This window comes from Anolis sagrei, chromosome 2 (assembly GCF_037176765.1).
Source record: "Anolis sagrei isolate rAnoSag1 chromosome 2, rAnoSag1.mat, whole genome shotgun sequence".
Lineage (NCBI taxonomy): Eukaryota > Metazoa > Chordata > Lepidosauria > Squamata > Dactyloidae > Anolis > Anolis sagrei.
In genome coordinates, this window is record NC_090022.1 from 89,182,891 (window position 1) to 89,207,381 (window position 24,491).

General features: G+C 39.1%; 1 protein-coding gene across 2 annotated transcripts in view; it reads right to left on the minus strand.

Annotated features, from left to right (window-relative positions):
* Nucleotides 1-24,491, minus strand: part of SPOCK1 (SPARC (osteonectin), cwcv and kazal like domains proteoglycan 1) — a 618,789-nt gene that overhangs the window by 245,882 nt on the left and 348,416 nt on the right. For both annotated transcript variants that reach the window (XM_060759863.2, XM_067463684.1), the window contains exon 4: nucleotides 20,351-20,465. In XM_060759863.2, the coding sequence (XP_060615846.2) occupies nucleotides 20,351-20,465 (115 nt within the window). The remainder of the gene's footprint in view (nucleotides 1-20,350; nucleotides 20,466-24,491) is intronic.

Here is a 24,491-nt window from a genome sequence, read left to right on the forward strand (position 1 = left end):
ATTCTTCCCAGATAAGCAATCCTGCACACAAGACTATTCAAGTCACAATCTCAATGAGTTTCTTTGATTAAATGGCTTAAACATCTCTATAAGTCCAATTAATTTTAAATAATTGTTTATGCCAATGTATGAGAAGTGTAAAAAGCGTTCATAATATGGAATGGAGGAATGGTTTCAATATTTTGTAAACCTAGATGACTATGTGGCTGTGAAAAGCATCAGAGCTAAACTAATACAAAAACATCAACAACTGGGATTGGAAATCCTTCAAAAATCAGCTACTGAATCTTCATGTACACTTATAAGAGTTTATAATGGCTGAATACCATTACAATACCTCTACTGGGACTAGTATGATATATTACTGGAAGTTCTATGCAACTCTTTTCATATCCCATGCATTGGCATAAAACACAACTCTAACGTAAATGAAATAACTTGACTTGCTACTGATATTAATTTGATATCAATCACTGATAACAGGTAATAATTATTTAAGATTTGGTGGAAGGGTTGTTAATTAAAGAAGATAGGTTGTATAGGAATCAAACACTGGAAGATAGAGGTCAACTAAATTAACAAGATAATACTCCAAAGTGTCAGCCTAGAGATGTAACATGTTTATTAGGATTTTCCTCTGGCCACTATGGCAATAAAACTATGTCAGACATACAATAATAATAACTCATTATGAAAAGTTCAGTTTTTGCACAGTATTGTAAATCTTCTTTGTGATGTCTTTGAGAATACAATGTAGCACTGCCATATGCAGTGGTCTCATTTGAAAGCTATTCATGCACACCAGCCCTCACATAACAATCCATTGGCATTCTTCACCCATGGTTTACTGCTCTGTAAAATTAACACAACTGCTCCTGCACCTTAGCTCATGGGTTTTTTTGGGATACTAAATATTGTTCCCTAGATATGTTTGGATTATGATCTTCACATTACATTAGCCAGTTTTAGGACTGTTGGAATTCCTACAAAATCCACAGTACCAAAGGGACTGGGAAGTTTGTGTATCTTTCAGTTGTTCCTGCCTTTACCTTTGATTCCCCCCCCCCCTAAAATGGCTGCTTAGATTACCTGCAAGACTGAGTTTTCACAAATGAATAATGAACTTTTAGAAAAGTAACTTAAAAAAAACATTTAAATATCTTTTTAGGATGCAATTGTATATATATTTGCCAATTCTAACACCATTATGTAAGTCAAAGAGATTTATGAACACATTATTGAACAAATCATCTCCCATGAAATACAGCTGTTGTTGTCATCACCAAAGACAAACTGTTCAAATATCATTAATCAAGCAGACCCATAAACACTGAATGGTTTGTCATAGGCTCAGAAATGCTATACTGTATTTTAAATGGTGTGTTAAAATGCTTTTACATTGCCAGTTTCCAAGTGACTAACAAGAGTCAAGACCCTACTGGCCAGATTATAAATGCCTGATGACACAGGCCTGTGTAATTTTTAATGTTGTTTTCATAGTATTTCTGGGTACTAAGTTGGAAAAACACAATTAAAATCTTGTACCACACATAGTTTTTCCACAAATTTGATCTTTTTATCAATTCATTTATTGCACTGTTTTGATTAAGTGTGGGTGCAAACACTCGTGCAATTTCTTTTGGTGCTTTTGAGCAGATTTCTGTGCTTTGAAAGTCTATTAGAAGACTTTGAATGCATCTATACTATATAATTAATGCAGTTTGACACCAGTTTAACTGTCATGGCTCAACACTATGGAATCATGGGATTTGTAGTTTGGTGAGGCACCAGCACTCTTTGGCAGAAAAGGCTAAAGCCAGCATACATTTTTGAAAGACCCTAACATTTGCAGCCCTGTGTTATTAGTAGTTCCTAGGCAGCAAATTATTTGTATTTTACTGCTGAATTTCTTCCATGCTCCAAAATGTATTTTGCCCACCTGACTGCTACCTGTCAATCTCACTCTATCCTCAATCGCTTCTCACATTGGCTGCCTCCCATTCTGACCATTGCCAATGCCATCACAGATGGTGGAGTCCACAGCAATACATAAAAACTGAGGTGGCTGTATTGATTCCTAAGTATAAAAGGAAATTCAAAATTCAAATTCAAAATAGCTACCAACTGTAGCTATCAGGAGATAGCATCATTACCTTAATTTTAAGAAAGTTATGGAATAAAGTTGCCCTGCAGCAGTGTAAACTGAATTTTCTTTAAATGAGCACATGGCATGTAAAAACATGCTGCTCATCATAGTGAAAACAGCTGGGATCCCACTGATGAGCACAATGATGGTAGTTTTGCATTTCAGCAAGGGAAACATCAATACAAAATAGCACAGTGATGACAAAAGTCTGTAATTATAACCAGTGTATATGTGCAGGTGTTTTTTTTAATGCCAGGCTGTATAACATCATGCCCAGAAGATGCCCAGTGTAAAATCAGATACACGAGACAGCACTAGCTCTTATACTAAGGACTTGCAATCATTTCTTTATTTAGTTAGGACATTCTAGACAGGCTGAGTAGTAACAAAATCAGAGAAAGTTCAACATGAACTGCCAGTAAGTATTTATTTCAAAGATTTTGATCCATCCTCTAGGAACCAGTCCATAATAATGTCCCAAAACTACATCATTTGTGTCAACGTATTACTAAAAGGTTTGTGGCTTGCTTCTTGATGTCATAGAATTGGTTACTGTTGCAATAAGGAATAGTCCACTGAAGGAGCGAACTGGACATGTTACAGGATTTCTCTTCAGAAATAATACATGCCCATATGGTCATTTTGATTTTGGTGTGTAATCTGTCTCTCTACTGAAATAATGCTTGTTTAGTAAAAATGCCTGCTGTTTAAACTCATGTACAAGTCATCTTCATGTACAAGTTCAGGGTAGGTTTTGAGACCAAAATTATGGATTTTAAATTGTTTATTATGCACTGTCGTTTATGTTTAATTTGCACTTAATGTTTTTGCTTTATTAATGTATGTATTTTGTTTCGGCATCGAATTGTGCTGACTATGTATACCGCCCTGAGTCGCCTTCAGGCTGAAATGGGTGGGATAGAAATAATGTAAATAAATAAATATTGATATGACCCATGGATAAGTCGAGGGTCATTCTGCAGATAGAAGGGAAGCACCAATGCAACCTCAGAGATCTGCCACCCTGGCTGTTGCTGCTATTTCCCGACCCAGTCATTCATAAAGGCCAGAAGTGGCCCTCATGGCAGACAGAGTACAGGGGATGGGTGCATCTTTTAGGTTCACTCAGGATGTACCAAGCTCTTGCCTTTCTCCATTCTACTCAGAGAAGGGGATAGTTTGTTTTAAATATATAATAGCAAAAGTACAGTACTTACTCTATATCATAGGCTGGCTCTACACAGTCATATAGTTCAGTTTTTGAATCTAGATTAACTGGTTTGAACTGGATTATATGTGTCTACACTGCCATATAATCCAAATTATCAAAACAGATAATCCACACTATCTGCTTTGAAATTGATTATATGATTCTAAACTGCCATATAACCCAATTCAAAGCAGATGACCTGAATTTTATATGGCAGTGTAGAGGCCCCCATTTTAAAACAGATAATCTGGATTTAAAAACTGGATTATCTGGCAGGGTAAATGGGGCGTTAGATGACTACAATTTCTAGACTTTTGCATGAATATATGGGGTACATAAACATCAAAAATGTGTCTGGAGCATGGGATGAACTACATTTTAAAACACTAAAGGTCTTGAACTAGGCATTCTGAAATTGTACCATTTGCCACCGTAGGCTTACCAGCCACTGAGGGATAAATACTTCCTGAAGGGGAATGAATATAACATGGTTTTGCTTTGCTTTTTGGTCAAGGTGCTATAGGCCACAATGTAATAATATTTGCCATGGCTAATAGGGAATTCTGCCAGAAACTTCTAAGTGAAGGTTAGATCCAGCATAATAACTTGTCCTATACTCAAACATAGGAGTGCAGGAATTTCTCAACAAAGTAAGTTGCTCTCTCAGAAGAAAACAATAGACGACCAATCCAAAATCTGTCCAAATAGATACTTGAAATGCACAGCTTGGTGAAAAATTATCTTAGCACAGTGCATTAGGAGTTTGCAAAATCAGTGGAAACTGAGTGATTCTACACAGACACTATACAGAGTTAAAAGTAGGCTCAAGGGTGCAACATGCATCAAGAGTGATAGAGTGCTTTAAAAAAAGTCACAGGAAAGTCTGAGTTTAAGCCAAAAAACACTGTATCCCAGGTCTAAGGCAAAATCATCCTTGCAAAATGCACAGCTCACTATAGATATCCGGCCCTACTGAAACATAGTAAAAGATTCCAAAGGAGAGGCTGCCAAAAATGCGCCAGGGCATGGCCCCTGGGAAGGATAATTGATTACCTCCATTTCTCCCTGTTAAATTTCCCTTTTTCTCAGATGTATACCTATGGCTCACTGATATGCATCTTTTCAGGAAATAGGGGTGTGTGTGTGAGAGGGGAACCCTAAAAAGTGTTCTGAGGCGAGGTTCCATATTCAGTTTAATCAACTTCCTGACCTCTAACCAGTTCTAGACCAGTCAATCTGATCACCTCGCAATGAAACCAGTTTGTTTCAATCCACTTTCAAGCTAGATGATTGTGTCCGTATAACCTCCACTCTATATTAGAGTGTGTGAATCAGTGATTCAGTGCTCTAGTTCTGAACTGTAGCGGGCTGCTAGAATGTGAGATAGAAATGCATTTCTTTCAGTTAAGCTGAATCTCTGATTCAACAGTATGCTCTTCTAATTTTTCCATAGGCTACTGAGTGAATAAATTCCTCTTCACCCCTTCTACACAATTTTCTGCTACTACTGATTCCTGCTGGAAACCCTGAAGTATCTTGTAGCTTCAGGGCAGTCTAGACATCTGGATCAGGTCTGATTCATCCCAGTCTGTTGTCTGATGAGACACTGGCACTGTTAATTTTTCTCTGAACTCATCAGCAGGGAAATGTGTTGGATTGTGGCTGTGCCACTGCTGCTGCCACCACTAGCTGGCCACAGAGTTTCATGGAAGATCTTTGTGGGTGCCTCTGCTGACATCAGAATGGGGTACTCATATGATCAGGAATAAATAGGGCAACATGGAGAAGATAAGGTGAGCACTGCCCTAGAGTGATTGCACTTCCTGGTTGTGCAAACAATGCCTAGTGTAGATGGGCTCTCTGTTTTGATAAAACCAGGTCAACAGATGCCAAGGGTCTAAAGAAGTTAAACAACTTCCATCGGATCACAAACATTTCCTGTGTAACTTTCTATTTAGATCATAAGAGTTTTTTCATTTCTCCTAATTGTTATGGATGGTGCCTTTCTTTGTACAAGGTTTAGATTTATTTTTCAACCCAAGGAATACTATATTAATAGAACTTTTTTTTAAATAAGCAAAATCCTTTGACTTAATTTTTGACAAGCATTAGTATAATTCCCATGTTCAGTGCCTGAAATACTGTACTTATATGACTGATGCCCATAAATAATGTTATTCACGGTTCATTGGTCAAATTAATCTGATAGAAAATGACTAAATTGAAAATCTGTGGGTTGAGCTCTTGATGAGTTTTGGCAGAATGCTAAGCAGGCAATTGTAGGCTTATTAATGAAAAGGGAGATGGATGGAAACTGAAAGTACTAGGAACTGACAGATTTAAAGTTAAATGTTGCAAAAGCAATTTTGTCAAACAGGGAAATATTGTATTAAATCTTTTTATTTTAATACAGAAAACTCAGGATAGCTCCAATGTTTCAAGACCATTGAATATCATTTCTCATGGAATTTTGGAAAATGACTTTGACTAATAAGCTTCAGGAAAAGAGCTGTAACCATCCACTAAGAAAACCTTCTAGCCCTATGAATTAGAACTTAAAAACTCAACTAGTGCCTAATTATGGAGGAAGCACAATCCACCCCTGACATCAACCATAATTTTAGCATCATGACTTCCCTGTAGGCTTATAAAACTCTTGTCAAGGGGCTTATCGCAAAATATTACAAAGGTTAGAGTGCCAAATATGCAGAGGTTTCCCCCCCCCTCTGTATATATTTTGATGAGCATTTAGTAAAGAAACCTTTCACTCATCAATGATCAACTTCAATTGCCTGTTTAATATTCAATTTTAATTCACAATGAATAAAGAAGTGAAAATGGATTGAACATACTGACTACTTTTTTCACTACTAATTTCAGAGAGCAAGCTGGAACTGTCATATGAACATAATATTTCAACATTATGCTATTGGTACAAGTACTATTTTTACTAGGTTGCACATTTAAGGTTTTTTTGTGTAAGTGCAGTACAAATGCTAAGGACCTTGTCACACGTACCACTAGAATTGCCCCGAATCTCCTTGGATTGTGGCAATCCTGGCAGTGCCTGCCCAGCAGGCATGGAGACCTGTCGCCCAATGATCTGCACCATCCCGGGGGGGGGGGGGGGGCTCCTTAAGCTGGCCTGATCCATCTTTCCTTATGGAAAGAGAGGAGCCTCCTGTCATGCACCATCGGCAATTATTCAGTGATGGTAGAGCTTTCCCCCCACTTTTGCCACGGAGCGGCATCTGAAGTACTTTTAATGTGTGTAATGAGAACCAGAAGGCTCTGTGGGGGAAGCAGAAAAAAACCCCTCAAAGGCGCCAAAATTAAGCCCGTGTGAAGAGGTCCTAGGAAGTTAAGAAAGGCTTTAATACAACCAATTCTTTGCAAACATCTATTTCAATATTATAAATACTCTTTTTATTAGACCCTTTTGCCACATATTTGTATCCTGTGGCTTTTGCTGCACCAATAAATTTAGAATCTCTTCTAAGTAGATTATTGTATAAATAAGGAATAATTTAAACAATATTTGTGGTCATTTGTAAGCATTAAATAACCTTTTCCTGGCTGAATGGCTTGTGTAGCCAATTTCAAATATGGATTAATGAGGGGGGGGGGAGTTACCATCAGTAATATTACAGTATCATTGGTGGCATATCTATAGTTATCAATCATTATTAGTGGAATTTTAAGCAATTAACTATGAAAGTGTGGAAAATGCATTCTCATATCAATTTTTCTACCAATTCTAACAGTGAGGCTGATCTGGGAGAGTATGACCAATTATTTTTATGGTTGTACAGTTAGAGCTGGATGGTACAAATCAGATATTAGAACCAAGAAGTCCATAGAATAGGACCCTTAAGGATAAACTGGTTAACCAGATAACCCTTAGGATTGGCCATTTGCTTTCTATATAGCTATAGCACCGGTTCCTGGAGCTTGGTGTACAGGAGCTCAGCATACAGGATGGGATGAAAGGGAGAGACAAACCATTGGTCCTTTGGATATAAATCCTCTACTCTCTGGAGGAGGTTTTATACAAATTAATGAGCAAAAACCAGTGAAAAGCATCACTATCTTTAGTCCAACAATAGCATAAAATAAATATAGTTCCACTCATGAAAACTCGTACCATAGACCAGTGGTTCTCAACCTGTGGGTCCCCAGGTGTTTTGGCCTACAACTCCCAGAAATCCCAGCCAGTTTACCAGCTGTTAGGACTTCTGGGAGGTAAAGGCCAAAACATCTGGGGACCCACAGGTTGAGAACCAGTTGTCATGAAACTGACCTTTTTGGCAGGAAGGCCGAAGCCTGGAAGTCAGTAGCTGACATATTCTGGGTTAGGCAAGAGAGCCAGGGGCAGGAGGGAGGAGTCAGCCGACTCCTGATTGGTTAGGACAGTCAGGGGAGCAGTTTGGATTTAGAGGGGAAAGAGGCTGGCTTATTTGACAAGTAAGGAAAGTTGGAGTTTGGACATCGTGGAGGAAAGAAGTATATTTTAGGGAGAGAGAGCTATAGAGATCTTAGGCAGGGAGGGAAAACTTTTGTGTGAGGCTTTAGAATTAGAGCAAGGCATAGGCAAGGGATCCTGGTTCACTGTACAGGATAGGGTCAGTGAAAGGGAAGCCTGATTTTGCTTTGGGAGGCAGTTTGGGTGCTGTGCTCCAAAGACACACTGTGTCAGTGGTGATCAGTGTGAGGACAAGTAACTCACTGAGAAACAAAAGTTGAAGCCTTTAAGTAAAACTGCCTGTTTATCCAGCTAAGCATTAAGAAACTGAACTGCATCAAGATTATTGTACCACTCTTTTTAAGAGTTGATCTGTTTATCTAGTTCTAAAATAAACCTGTTTCTTATTTCACTTTCAAATTGGTGTCTGCCTCAGTCTATCATAATCTTTACATCTCAGCTAACTTAAAGAAGATTACTTTCAGTCCAGCCAGCAGAAGTAGCAGTGGTTGAAGAAGAACAGAGAGCTTGAATACAACTTTTCCTATTTTCACACTCACACATATGGTTTTCCTCAGACCCATTTAATTGAGGTGGTGGCAGTGATTTTAACTAATTACATCGGTCTAAAACTACATCATAGCTGGTCACTTATTAGATATAATACTGAGGTGGGATAAGAAAGTCTTTCCCCCTTTGTTATAGTTAACTAACTTTATTTATGTAGTGTCCAGCTGAGCGATAACCCTGTAAGTTGTTGGGCAGTGGGTGGATTGCTTGTCTCCCTTGCCAAGATAGCCTTGATCTTTATCACACTAGTGTCCAGTGGTGGGTTGGTGTTCCCCTCTGTCAGGGTTGTCGTTTTGATCTTCGCTATACCAGTGCACTAAAACTATGAAATTCTCTCTGTTCAGTTTTTCCACATTGTGTGTAACTTCATGAATGTCTACCACATTCCATTTACTTAAGTTTTTTCCTATACTTATACCTGCAAACTATGTAGCCTTTGCCATCCATGACCACTTTTGTTTATCCTTTTCTGAACCCCTTTCAGCATAAAAAGAAATAAAATATATCCTCTTTTTTGCATGTTCTCTTCTGTATCTTTTTTAGCAATACGATTTCTTTACAAGCTGGAATTACTTGAACAACCCACTGAATGTTTATAAACAGCTGCACCATAGATCTGTATAAGGGCATTACAGTTCTGTAATGTTTATGTATTGCTTATCTAATCATTCCTACCATCAAATTCACAATTCTTATAAGCTGCCACACATTGGGTTGACATTTATGCTGAGCCTTCTACTGTGGCTTTAATATCTCTGTCATCATTAATCTTGATCAGTTCATATGCCATTGAGTATAAATGTGAAGTGAATATTTATCCTCTAAGACGTATCATCTTGCTTACAAAGAACCTTAGTTGCTACTGTGTTGCCCACTCCATCAGTTTGGAGAGGAAGGTTAGAGTTTCTGTTTTCACTACACTACACCAGTGGACAGGGACACAATTTTCCTGTGGTTGTGCAGCAGTAGCAAGAGCAAGTAGACAAAAACCTTCCAGATCCAAACTGTCCATTTCTCCCACAGCTTGTCTTCTTCAAAGCTGAGGCCTTTCCCTACTACTCCCATGACCATTTATTTAATATGCTGCCTGTCTCTCAGAGTGGGCTCTTTACACCACTGTAACTTCATTAACTAGGTTTTGTTCAAACAACAACCTGCCACCATTTTCATCATAATGGATATAACAGGATTGATGCCTAATCCAGAACCAGCATGGTGAAGTGGTTTGAGCATTGAACTATGACTCTGAAGAACAAAGCCTGAATTCTCACTTGGCCATGGCGACCCACAAGGTGACTGGGGAAATAACTCTCTCATTCACAGAGGGAGACAAAAGTAACCCTCCTCCGCACAAATCCTGTCAAGAAAACTGTGATATGTTCACCTTAAAGTCACCATAAATTGGAAATTGTTCAATTCACACAACAACAAATGATCTAATATAGAAATCTTTCTAATGAACTTTATCAATTGGTTATTCCTATCCTGTCTAGCTGCCAACTCCCTGTCTAGGGATCCTGGAAGTATAGAATTGAATATGCAAGGATTTAAGATGGTGGAAATCTTCAGAGTTACATTCCATAAGCTTTGCAGCATTCCTTCAAGGAAATAACTGAGAGATGTGATTAGTGATACCTATTTTAAGATGATGATGATGATGATGAAAAAGAATATAATCTTCTCCCATATAGTAATAGAATACAAAAGGCTATTCAATAAAGTATTCCTCAGTCAAGAAAATGTCAGGAGTATGAAAGTATGTATAATCTTAATTTTCTTCCTAAGCATAACATATAAAGTACATATTTACTAATATAATCTTTATATTTTTCTTCACAAGTGAATCTTTCCAAAGAAACATGCTAACAGGACATTTAAGGTAAAGGTAGTCCCCTGACATTAAGTCCAGTCATGTCTGACTCTGGGGTGTGGTGCTCATCTCCATTTCTAAGCCGAAGAGCCAGCGTTGTCCGTAGACAAGGTCATGTGGCCGGCATGACTGCATGGAGCGCTGTTACCTTCCCGCCGGAGTGGTATCTATTGATCTACTCACATTTGCATGTTTTCGAACTGCTAGGTTGGCAGAAGCTAGGGCTGACAGTGGAAGCTCATGCCGCTCCCTGGAATCAAACCTGTGACCTTTCGATCAACAAGCTCAGCAGCTCAGTGCTTTAACCCACTGTGCCACCAGGGGCTCCAACAGGACATTTAGTGATATGTAATTTATTGTCAGGTCTATAATATGAAAGGTTCAAGTTGTACTTCCCTGCAATTAATAGTTGACTAGCATTAACTAAAAAGGATTTATAAATAGTTGACAAGCATTATCTCTGTAAAAATAACTGATAATGTTGTCTAAATAACACCTTCAATCTTGCTTACTGTTGAATTCATTCATGGATCAATACAGAAATAAAAATAACAATCTCACTATATATTCACAGCCAAGTTAATCTCTATCAAATGCAGCTATTTCAAATGGGCCAATTGTAGAGATAAACTGTCTTGTTCTATAAAGTTCTCAAGGGCATTTGAATGAACAAAATTGCTTGAAAAATAGGTCTCAATGGAACCTACCCAACAGAAATTTTACTGCAGTTTTCTATCAACAGGGGAAGGAACAATATAGTTCACATTTCTTGGTGGCTATTATTTCCTTTGTCATAAAATGTGAAGCTCCAGTGCATAGTAATAAATTGCCTGGCCATCTTATAAAATAGAGAAAAGATACTGTGCTATTATAAAGCTTTGGATTTTTCCCTGTTGAGCTGAGATTATTTTATTTATTTTTTAATGTCTGGTAATTCCTTTTCCCTTGACCTCTGAGGCAATGATCTCATGATCATCCTGGGCTGAATTTATTTTATATTTAACTAGTGAATGAATGGTTTATAGTATCAGCCATAGGCCATGACATAAAATAATATACAACCTTTAAAAGTATATTAAGCACTTTCCAATATAAACATTAAAACTTATTCTATATTCTGGCTCTTTAAAATGATAATAGCAGTGACATGATAACAATAATAATGTCTATTTGTATCATCCCAAACTATCTCCATGGATAACTAGTGTGTGCTAAAGCTAAGGTATATAACATACTACATGCATCTGCAGAAAAAAAAACTTTTAAATCTCTACTATAGTGTCTGAAACATAATAATTACCTTTGGTTTGTGTATAAATTTTAGATAAATTGGACCGTTTGGCAAGATGATCAGAAAATGAAGAATACATGCTATTGCCTTTTTATGTGTTCATTTAATTAGTATATTTTAATTCACTAAGATACATTCATTTTTCCCACCTGATATGGGATAAATGTTTCTATCATAATCCCCTCAAGGAAGTAATCCTACCTTTTAATATATTTCGGTTTAAAATACATTTTAAAGAGCTCTGTGTTCAAGGCATAGCTGCACAAAGCAAGCTATACTGTAAGTGGTCCCCTGTTTGTTGTTACTTGCAGTGTGACTGGGAAAGCATAGCGCTGCCAAACAATTTCCAGCAATAGTAGTTAGGGTCCTTTTATATATTTTTTCCCAGTGGGATTTAGGATATTTCTTGTCAGACAAAAAAAGAGAGTACTGGTAATTTACTTATTTCATTTCATTTGTATGCTGCCTTTCTCCAAGATAATTACACCTTAAACTTCTGGAACTATTCCATCATTGCTGCCTTTGAAATATCTTGCAAATCTCTTGGGAAGACAGATGGACAAACATCAACTTTCTGGAAGCAGCAAAGACCACCAACACTGAAGAAATGATCCTTCGCCATCAATTTTGCTGGGCTGGCCATGTTGTCTGAATGCCCAATCACTGTCTCCCAAAGCAGTTACTTTACTCTCAGCTCAAGAATGGAAAACAGAATGTTAGTGGACAGCAAAAGAGATTTAAAGATGATTTAAACACTGAGAACTGCAAAGTCTGCCCTTGAGTGTTTTAACTGGAGATCGGCTATTACCAACAGTGCTGTGAATTTTGAAGAGGCATAAATAGGGAGCAAAAAGAAGGAACATGCCAAGAGGAAGGCCCATCAAGAAAAACATTGTCAGGACTACCTTTCATCTGGAAATGTATGTTGTTGTTGTTGTTCATTCGTTCAGTCATCTCCGACTCTTCGTGACCTCATGGACCAGCCCACGCCAGAGCTCCCTGTCGGCCGTCACCACCCCCAGCTCCTTCAAGGTCAGTCCAGTCACTTCAAGGATGCCATCCATCCATCTTGCCCTTGGTCGGCCCCTCTTCCTTTTGCCTTCCACTTTCCCCAGCATAATTGTCTTCTCTAGGCTTTCCTGTCTCCTCATGATGTGGCCAAAGTACTTCAACTTTGTCTCTAGTATCTTTCCCTCCAGTGAGCAGTCGGGCTTTATTTCCTGGAGGATTGACTGGTTGGATCTTCTCGCAGTCCAAGGCACTCTCAGAACTTTCCTCCAGCACCACAGCTCAAAAGCATCGATCTTCCTTCGCTCAGCCTTCCCTAAGGTCCAGCTCTCACATCCGTAGGTTACTACAGGGAATACCATGGCTTTGACTAGGCGGATCTTTGTTGCCAGTCTGATGTTTCTACTCTTTAATATTTTATCGAGATTGGACATTGCTCTCCTCCCAAGAAGTAAGCGTCTTCTGATTTCCTGGCCACAGTCTGCATCTGCGGTAATCTTTGCACCTAGAAATAAAAAGTCTGTCACGGCCTCCACATTTTCTCCCTCTATTTCCCAGTTGTCAATCATTCTTGTTGCCATAATCTTGGTTTTTTTTATGTTTAGCTGCAACCCAGCTTTTGCGCTTTCTTCTTTCACCTTGATTAGAAGGCTCCTCAGCTCCTCCTCGCTTTCGGCCATCAGAGTGGTGTCATCTGCATATCTGAGGTTGTTAATGTTTCTTCCAGCAATTTTCACCCCAGCTTTGCATTCATCAAGCCCCGCACATCGCATGATGTGTTCTGCATACAAGTTAAAAAGGTTGGGTGAGAGTATGCAGCCTTGCCATACGCCTTTCCCAATCTTGAACCAGTCTGTTGTTCCGTGGTCAGTTCTTACTGTTGCTACTTGGTCCTTGTACAGATTCCTCAGGAGAGAGACAAGGTGGTTTGGTATGCCCATCCCACCAAGAACTTGCCGCAATTTATTATGATCCACACAGTCAAAGGCTTTAGAATAGTCAATGAAGCAGAAATAGATGTTTTTCTGAAACTCCCTGCCTTTCTCCATTATCCAGCGGATATTGGCAATCTGGTCTCTCGTTCCTCTGCCTTTTCTAAACCCAGCTTGAGCATCTGGCAACTCTCGCTCCATGTATTGCTGGAGTCTTCCTTGCAGGATCTTGAGCATTACCTTACTGGCATGAGAAATAAGGGCCACTGTACGGAAGTTGGAGCAGTCTTTCGCATTTCCCTTTTTTGGTATGGGGATATAAGTTGATTTCTTCCAGTCTGATGGCCATTCTTGTGTTTTCCATATTTGCTGGCATATGGCATGCATCACCTTGACAGCATCATCTTTTAAGATTTTAAACAGTTCAGCTGGGATCCCGTCGTCTCCTGCTGCCTTGTTGTTAGCAATGCTTCTTAAGGCCCATTCAACCTCACTCCTCAGGATGTCTGGTTCTAATTCATTCACCACACCGTCAAAGCTATCCTCGATATTATTATCCTTCCTATACAGATCTTCTGTATAGTCTCGCCACCTTCTCTTGATCTCTTCAGCTTCTGTTAGGTCCCTGCCATCTTTGTTTCTTATCATACCAATTTTTGCCTGAAATTTACCTCCAATTTTTCTAATTTTCTGGAACAGGTCTCTTGTCCTTCCTATTCTGTTGTCTTCTTCCACTTCCATGCATTGCTTATTTAAAAATAGTTCCTTATCTCTTCTGGCTAACCTCTGGAATTGCGTATTTAACTGGGCATATCTCCCCTTATCAGTGTTTCCTTTTGCTTTCCTCCTTTCTTGGGCTACTTCCAGTGTCTCAGCAGACAACCATCTTGCCTTCTTGGTTTTCTTTTTCTTTGGGACATACTTTGTTGCCGCCTCCTGAACAATGTCTCGGACTTCTGTCCATAGTTCTTCTGGGACTCTGTTTACTAAATCTAGTCCTTCAAATCTGTTCTTCACTTCCACTGTATATTCGCTAGGAATGTTAGTGAGATCATATCTAACTGGTCTATGTATTTTCCCTGATCTCTTTAGTTTTATTCTAAATTGAGCAATAAGAAGTTTGTGATCTGAGCTGCAGTCAGCCCCAGTTCTTGTTTCCACCGACTGGATGGATGTCTGCCACCTTTGGCTGCAAAGGATGTAGTCAATCTGATTTCGGTGCTGACCATCTGGTGAAGTCCATGTATAAAGCCGTCTTTTAGGTTGTTGGAAGAGAGTGTTTGCTATACACAGCGAGTTTTCCTGGCAAAATTCTATCAGCCTGCGTCCCGCTTCATTTTGTTCTCCCAGACCATGCTTGCCTGTGATCCCAGTTGTCATTTGACTTCCCACCTTGGCATTCCAGTCTCCTGTAATGAAAATAATGTCTCTTTTTGGTGTATTATCCAGTAGGTCCTGCAGATCCTCATAGAACTGATCTACTTCTGCTTCTTCAGCAGCTGTGGTTGGGGCGTATATTTGGATCACTGTGATGTTGAAAGGCTTTCCTTGCACTCCAATTGAGATCATTCTGTCATTTTTTGGGTTGTGTCCAAGCACTGCTTTGGCGAATTTCTTATTAATTATGAAGGCTACCCCATTTCTTCTATGTTCCTCTTGTCCGCAGTAGTAGATCTGGTGGTCATCTGATGTGAACTGGCCCATTCCAATCCATTTCAGTTCGCTGACCCCCAGAATGTCTATCTTTAGTCTTGACATCTCACCAATAACAACATCCAATTTGCCCTGGCTCATAGATCTTACATTCCAGGTTCCTATGGTGTGTTGATCTTTAGAGCATCGGATTCGTCGTTCACCTCCAGTACCGTCGGCCGCTAGCCTTCCTTTCGGCTTTGAGCTAGCTGCATCATCACATCTGGGGCTAGTTGAACTTATCCTCTGCTCCTCCCCAGTAGCATTTTGGCCATCTTCCGACCTGGGAGTCCCATCTTCCAATGGCATACCGACATATCTCTGGTTGTACTTGGCAAGGATACTGGGGTGGTTTGCCATTGCCTTCCCCAGGGATCATGCTTGGTCTGACCTCTCTGCCACGACCGTCCCGTTTTGGGTGGCCCTTCACGGTTTCGCTCATGACCCTGTTGTGGTGCTCAAGCTCCAGCACCACAACAAGGCGGTGATCCTTTGCTGGAGGGAAATGTATGTCTTCACTGCAAAAGACCATGCAGACGCAAAATAGGCTCCACAGTCATTTGTGGTCCCACTACTAAAATTCTACATTTGGAAGACAATCATACTTGACCACAAGTGATAGCCTATGATATGATGCATATATGTGATGTATATATCCACAGATATATAAACCCAATTTTCCTAGTTCCAACAGACCTCACAACCTCTGAGGATGCTTGCCATAGATGCAGGTGAAACGTCAGGAGAGGATGCCTCTAGAACATGACCATATAGCCCAAATAAACCTAAAACTACCTAATTTAGGGTCATCAATTTTGGAAGCTGAAATCTTCTCCCTTGGATTTATGAATTAGTTTATGACAAAAGTTTGTGTTTGTATACACATTGGAATGGTAGTGAAAGACAATTTAATGTTCGTAGTATTGTGCACAGTATAGTAATGACAGAGATATATTTTTTCTCTTTCTCCTTGAGTATTGAAAATAAAGTGAATTGAATGACATGACAATAAGGATAGATTAAAGATAATATCTACCGCTATGGAATTTGCTGCTACAGGTGGATGCCTTTTGCTGCTACAGGCAGATACTTCTGTAGTACAATTATGCAAATGCATGACAATTACCAGCACCTATTAGTCATGATGACCATATTCGTTCTTATTACTGAAAAACCACAATAAGGATGAGATATTACTCCGTCCAGCAAGTGTAAGAATCTGATGCTGATTTTAGTGGATTCAGAGTGCAGTGTCCCCCAGTAGCTTTGAACAGCAACTATGGACCTCATCACATTGTCTTTTGGCTCTGTCCTAGGGTGCTTCCAGGACGGAGCCTAACAGAGCCCATCACATAACACAGGGCTATTTCTGGTGGGCCTCTGTCTTTGCTCCATCGTGGAAGAATCCCAGAAAACATGGGAGGCTTCACATGTTCTTATTGCTTAGAATTGGGCCAGCGTTCAGGGGAAGCCAAACAGTGACACTTTCCCCTGTGTGATGAGGAAAGCAGTGATGTGGGTGATGCGGGGCAACGGTTTCCCCTACTGCCTCACGGATTCACCACATTGCCCAGTGAATCCCCCCCTCCACTGTCACTGGCATTAGGAACCTCCATGTGATGAGGTCCAATGTCTACCTTTAGCCACCACAGAATGTGCGAGTTGCACAGTAAGATAGCTGGAAGGTGCCATGTTTGGGGAAAGCTGGTGTAATTGAACAGATATTTTAATTCTTTTCCTCCCAAGCCAACTTCAGGTTTTGATATGTGAAAATCCAGGGTGTCAAACAAAAATGTATATGGAGATTCTTTGGCTATTCTGACCATTAATTGTATCTCACATAGAAACAGAATAGAATTAAATAAGGGTGAATCGACAATAAGGATGCATTTCACCGTGTCTTAGCTATGAAAAGGCAAGGGTTCAATATTTAATACATGGAAAAACTAACACCAAAGGAGTGTTTGGAATTAAGCCAACACTTAATTAATATTCTGGCAAAGGAGGAACATAAAAAAGGAAAACATGAGGATGTACAAGAGATGAGGCAAAATTGATTAATGAGACACAGACCAATTTTACACACTCCACGTTCAGTGCATCTTAAGAGAAAATGCAAACAGTGCTTTTAAGCCCCCCCCCCCCCAAAAAAATACCCCAAAGCAAATCAAAACAAAAACCCCAGCAATCCCAAATAGAAAAAAAACTAATGGTAGCACACTTTAAAAACTCAATCTTTGCATCCAAGATGCCCAAACAAGGATAGACACAGATGGATATCCAAGTTTCTGCTTCATTTCTTAAAAGGAGCCAAGAATTAGAAATTATTGCAATGATTAGTATCTTTCTTTCTTGAATTTCCTTTTAGGCACAGCTTGGATCAAACACCCTGTAGATTAGGAGTGATACAGATAGTTTTGCATGCTTGGGAGAAATGATTTTACAGCTTTTATATGCCACAGGGAGCTAGCTAACGAGTGGAATTAGATACTTTCAGAAAGGAAAAAAAAGATTAACTCCACTTCTTTCGGGTAAATGGAATTGTCAGCACTGCCTACTGGCCCTATTTAACAGAAGGACCTCATAGACAGGTTGCAGGGACAGATGTTTTATCTGGGAACTTGTCCAGATCTTTAAACATGTATGCGCATATGTGCACACACAGATGATTTTACACAGAATATTTGCTTTTTTTTCTTAATCAGGGCTCCAGCAGTACTGTTCGCTTATAGGTAACAAATGGTTAGATACTTCATGGTTCATGTCCTCAGGCAGAGCTTTACAAAGATTTCATGTTGGCAACACACATTTTAGACATGCATCATTTAGCAACACAGTAATTCAGTTTTATTAGCCCAATGCGTGGGTTTCTCCAGAGTTTAACTCAAACTCTAGAGCATTTCTTGACTTTCCTTAGTATGAGACTAAATTGATCTAACCCAGTTTAAACCACAATAAGGACCTGAAACCCCTGGATGTCATTGAGGTACCAAGGAGACTGCACACCCAGTGTAGGGCCGGCTTTATCACAACAGGTTAATCACCAGCTGCAGTAAATCTTTCCAACTGAAAGGTTGACCATTCGAAGCCAGGTCAGGGTGAACTTCAGCCCAGCTCCCTTGTGCACTCAGTGCTAGCCTTGGAGGAGGGCTAGCAAATTGAAACTAAATCCAAACAAGACAGAGGTCCTCCTGGTCATTCGAAAGGCTGAACAGGGCATAGGGCTACAGCGTGTGTTGGATGGGGTTATACTCCCCCTGAAGATGTAGGTTCGCAGCTTGGGAGTGATCCTGGACTCATTGCTGAGCCTGGAACCTCAGGTCTTGACGGTGGCCAGGGGAGCTTTTGCACAGTTAAAACTCATGCACCAGCAGTGGCTGTACTTTGGGAAGTCTGATTTGGCCACGGTGGTCAATGCTCTGATTACATCCCGAATAGATTACTGCAATGCGCTCTATGTGGGGCTGCCTTTGAAGATGATTTGTAAACTTCAGCTAGTTCAATGGGTGAGAGCCAGATTACTAACTGGTGTGGCATACAGGGAGCATACCACCCCCTGCTATGCCAGCTCCACTGGCTGCCGATCCATCTCTGAGCCCAATTCAAAGTGCTGGTTTTGACCTATAAAGCTCTATATGGTTCTGGTCCAGCTTACTTGTCCGAACGCATCCACCCCTATGTCCCACCTCATAATCTAAGATCACTCTGGGAGGCCCTGCTCTCGCTCCCGTCAACAGCACAGATGCGTCTGGCAGGGACAAGAGACAGGGCCTTTTCAGCTGTGGCCCCCCGCCTATGGAACACACTCCCAAATGAGGTAAGATCCACTCCCTCCCTCCTGGCTTTTAGAAAAAAAAATATCATGGTTTTGGGACCAGGCCTTCGGGCACTAGAAGTAAATGTATGCAGCATTTTAGAAGGACAATGACTGGAACGACAAATCGACGGACAAGACTGTTTTATTGTTTTAATTATTGTTTTAATGCTTGTGGATGTATTGTTTTAAGTTGATTTATGTCTAATTGTAGTGTATAACTGTAATTGTTTGTATTGGCATTGAATTTTGCCTTTACTTATGTGTAAACTGCTTTGAGTCCCCCTAGGGGTGAGAATACTGTAAGTAAATAAATAAATAAATAAATAAGCAATGTAAGTAGATGAACAGGAACCACATTAAGTGGGGAGATATTTTAGGCATGGTTTTTCGTAGGAAAGTTTATGAACAAAAAAAGCTCTTCAGCAAGGTTATGAAGCAACAACACCCTCCTGTGGCCGGAACCGAGCACAGCCTCCAAAAGATGTCGAATGATGAGAAAAAGCCTAAATATTTCTGTTGTCTATCTTGTCATTGTATAATCAGCATTGAATGTTTGCTGTATATGCGTTCTCTGATCCTCCTTGAGTTCCCTTCAGAAACAAAATAGTCTTGAACCCCATATCAATTGGCCCATATTACAAAAAATACATCAAAACTGTGCTGGCATAGACATAGCGGAAAAAACTAAGAACAAGATGCAGAAAATATTAGGGATAAAATAGAGTTCAACAAGAAAAACATTTTTTTAACTCAGAAAATGGAAGGTAAAGGTGGAAATAAAGAATCGTAAAATACATGATAGCAGCAACCCAATCAACTGTAGCCTTAGGATGGAAAGAGCAAAAGAAATGGGAATTTTAAAGATGGTATTAGTATTTATCAGATTATATGCTTCAAGATTACATCACTGAAAGGAAAATAAAATATATGGATGGACATCTTAAGGAGAACTGGAAGTAAACATGGAAAGGGCTTATAGCCAAAGTAAAAGGGAAATGAACATACAAGGAATTGAATCAGACCATCTTCATGATCGAACAAATAAAATAATACAATGAGCAGAGGTACAACTGTTCTTGGAGGGAGAGGGGAGGGAAGAAGAGGGAAGGGGAAAATTGGAGCTATATAAGTAGTAGATAAGTATAGAATTGTAAAGGATAGGAAAACATGAACAATCAGAATGTTATGAGAATATATGGGAAAAACTGTAATGGTGCCTGTAACAATGTTATAATTTACTTATATACAAATATATATTTTGAAAACAAGCAAGATCATACTGATAGGTGGAATTTTGGAGTATTTTGCAATCAGAGGTGTTTAACTGAAATCATAAATCACCACATCCTTACCTGTGTACTAGCTGTTTGCGGCTTACACAAATGGCTGTCTCGTAGTCATGAGTGACACACACTTTATGTGGGCTGCACTTTACCTTCAAACATGGGTCTTTGGATGGATCAAGAGCTATTAAAAACAAGATATAAAGAAGACATTTAGAAAATTACCTCTTAGAACTCATTAGTCAAAATAACGAGCCAGACATCACATGAAAAACAAATCAATACTACTTTCTCAGTGCAGTTATCCTCAGAATTCTGTGATTGTGGTCAGGTATATTCACTGACCAAGGTCACCCAACAGCCAACCAATTACAATTTTAAGCTAGATCACATACCTAGATCCAGAATTCTACCACCTGCAATATCATTTTTGCTGCTAATTAGATGGGATGGTTACACATACTCTTTTGATTCAGTCAGTAGAATTAGAGAACAGTTTTGAGGAATAATCTTCAAGTTTACTTTCTGCTTCCCATTGGTCAATTGTGAATAAACAGGTACAGTGCCCATCTAGGTCACTACTTTTTAAACATTGGGTCAGAACACCAAATGGGGTCCACTTGGCTCAATGTCAGGGCTACAAAAATTTGGTAATAGTACAGGCTTCTGAACTCCACCCATTTAGACAAATCTGTTAGCAATAATGTATAGTGCTCCCAGTGGACAGTGCAGAAAATGCTTCAGCTGTACTCCACAAAAAGGAAAACCAGCCTGTTTAGCAAGCCTTGCAAATGCTGATTTGTTATCAGTAAATTTTTGGTTTTCATACCTATTGGTTTTCATACCTAGTACCTAGGGTCACATAAAAACTTATTGGGAAGAAAGTGGTCCTAAGTGGAAAAGTTTTTAAAGCCCTGATCTAAATTATAAAGTAGCAAAACCAATGTTGGAAGACAAAAAGAACAATGGCTTCAAACTACAAGAGAGGAGATTCCATCTGAACACGAGGAAGAACTTCCTGACTGTGAGAGCCGTTCAGCAGTGGAACTCTCTGCCCCGGAGTGTGGTGGAGGCTCCTTCTTTGGAAGCTTTTAAACAGAGGCTGGATGGCCATCTGTCAGGGGTGATTTGAATGCAATATTCATGCTTCTTGGCAGGGGGTTGGACTGGATGGCCCATGAGGTCTCTTCCAACTCTTTGATTCTATGATTCTATGAAACATATTTTGTATGAACAAACTAAGTGCCACCCTAAATGAAAGTTCTGTTCTGATCACCAAACATCTAGATTTGGGAAGGGGAGAAAATCCACTACATCTGTTATGTATTTGAGAAATCTATATTAGAACTGATTTTAAAGGTATATTAGGCCATGCAAGAGTATTGAAGGGAAACAGTATATAGAATGTCACTAGTCTCTCATGTATGGATAGAGACTTATTTGGGAATATAATCCTACAGGCTGACCCCAATTATAAAGGATAGAGGGACTATTTAAATAATAAATCTCAGCAGCTGTACCACCACTTGGTAATGGAATGTTGCTTTAGGTAATTAAAACCCAACATCAAAAGCTGTAATAAGCTATAATAAAGCTGGAACTTTCTTCTGGCTGAAAAACCCTTTTGAAAGAACTCTGACCACCACCAAACTTAAAATCAATGGTAAGCCCTTGGCTTACTTGAAGTATCTTAGGCAAGGGTGTGCTGGATTAGCACTCAGGATTGTGTTCTGAGGTAACACTGAAAAGATTACTCTTTTAAAATATATGCTGCCACCATTAGACTTTTGATTGCTGCAGGAAACTGCTTTTAAAACTTCACCTACAGAGGCACACATGAGACAGATGCTGTGAACAATATAACAATGATGTTTATTTAAGTGAACTTGAACAAAACAAGCATTAAGCTTAGCTGTTTGGAAAAATTGTCATAAAAGCATGTGATTTCTTTAAGCAGTTCAACTTAGTTGCAAGTAACACTCCTCTCTCCCTCCAGAAATTACTGACAGGATCCCTCTCTGCCAAGCAATTCTAAACTCCTCCACAGATAGTCCTTTCCTGGATCTATCTCTACACTCCTCCACCAGCTATCTTCTCTAATAGCTGTAAAATCTTCTCACTAGCTATCTCTACTAGCTAACTGACCAACTTCAGGGCTCTCTCACTATTCTCTTCTCCCTCCAAACTCCTAACTCTTTCTTCTCTGACACCCAGACTCAATCTGAGCTAACAGGGTTTTAAAGCACACCCTTAAAGTCATTTTTTCCCTTTTCTAAGTTAAGCTCCGCCCACTCTCTCCCAGCCAATCACTATCTCCCCTCATTTCCCTCCAAGCTGTTTCTAAGCATGCCCTCTTCAGGAAATGAGATTCTAAAATGGATTTCCCCCGGCACCCTTTCCAAAATGACTGCCAAACATCCTGGGCCTACTTTTCTAGGCTTTCCCTAGCTTAACAGGTAGGGAATTCACCACATATAGCACTCTAGACTCTTGTCTAATACTACTCATATCCATTAAAATAACAATTGCGGGCTATTTAATTATTGCTATTGTGTAGCAAAGTCAATGCAAAACTAATTGTTGAGGTCAATGTGAAACTTAGCAATTTTGTGTTTCTACAATGTATGATTTTCTGTATTTGATTGAACATAACACTAACATTAACAAAAACACAGCATGCCAGTTCCAGCCAGCATGGCACACAAATATTAGTGTAGAGTGGAGATACTATTATTACCACAACAATTACAATTTTAAATAGAGCCTTTCATTTACAAAAAGTCCAAAAGGTCCTTTGAAGCTCTCTGCATATATGTATAGATGATGCTCTGTTTCCCTGTTAAATATAATTACATTCTGCAGTGCAATGTAGCACCATCATGGCACAGCTTTGAAGAAACTAATTAAGCTATATCAGAGTCAAACTGATATATAGAAAGAAAAGTATGTAAAAATTAGAAATTTTCCTAGACTACAAGGATCAATAAAATTGACACATCCTTAAATATTATTTTGGGACATAAAAACAAGTACACCTGTTATATGTAGTAGATCACATAAACAGGCAAAGAGCAAAACAAAAGGAGAGATGCCTTGAAATAGTTTTTAATTAAGATTCTAACAACATAGATGTGCTAGATGAGCTGATATACAAACACTTATACCTGAGGGGGGATGTTGCACTTTTTCAAATTTTGGGATTTATGTATGAGAAAGAAAATTGTTCATAGAAGCATAAGGATTATGAAAAATAACACATAATTCAGAAAATTGATGCAGAATGCATATATTAAAAACAATTGTACAAAAATTGTGAATTTTTTTCTTCAGTCAATAATAGCCATAAAAGCTATACAAAATGTATATAATCTTTGAAAAAATCGCAGAGTGATATAGTATAAATTTGCCTTTAGTTTGGGATGGAAAAAGTTGCTGTTTGATGAAATGTGGCCATATTGATAGTAAAACATTCATTGGTTTCAGGGAGCTGGTGGTGGAATGCCAGTGATTGGAGTAGATGAGCTAGGTTTTGTTTTGCTTTTCTTTTTTTGTGAAATGGCATCCAAAGTTCAGTGTAATTGTACAGTGGAGATCAGAATTATCTAATAAGGGCAGCTTTGCAGCAGGAGATATAAAATGGGTCTAGAGATTATTTATGGTAAGCTACAGCTTTTTCATCCATTCTGCTCAATGCCTCGAACATTACCTGGACACTCTGAATAAAAAGGAAGCCACCTTAAACTGGAAGTTTTTGATGTTTTTGCTGATGATGTTAACTATGTATTATCCAAAAAGAGAGCAAACCAATAAATCTGAAGAAAAACAATGAAGAAATTCTAGTATGTCACCAAAGTTTCTGTATTTCCAAGCTATCCAGCAGTTCCTTGTGCCAAATTTGTTGAATATTTCAAACATATAGCATAGACTTTCCTTTTGTCCAGTGCATGCCATATAAATAATAGGGCTTGTTATGTACTTCATGTTTGAGAATGTATATATTTTGACACAAAATCACTTCCCAAACTCTTAGCTTCCATTTATTTTTGACATATGTGTGATAGCTGATCAAAATTTGAGAAGATATTAATCCATCAAATGGTAATTTTCCAGTCTCCGCTTTTAAAAATAATAAATTTTATTTCAAATCTTAATTAAAGATTAGCAATTTGCACTTGCTCCAGGAAGCATAAGAATTTCATGTTGATTCTGT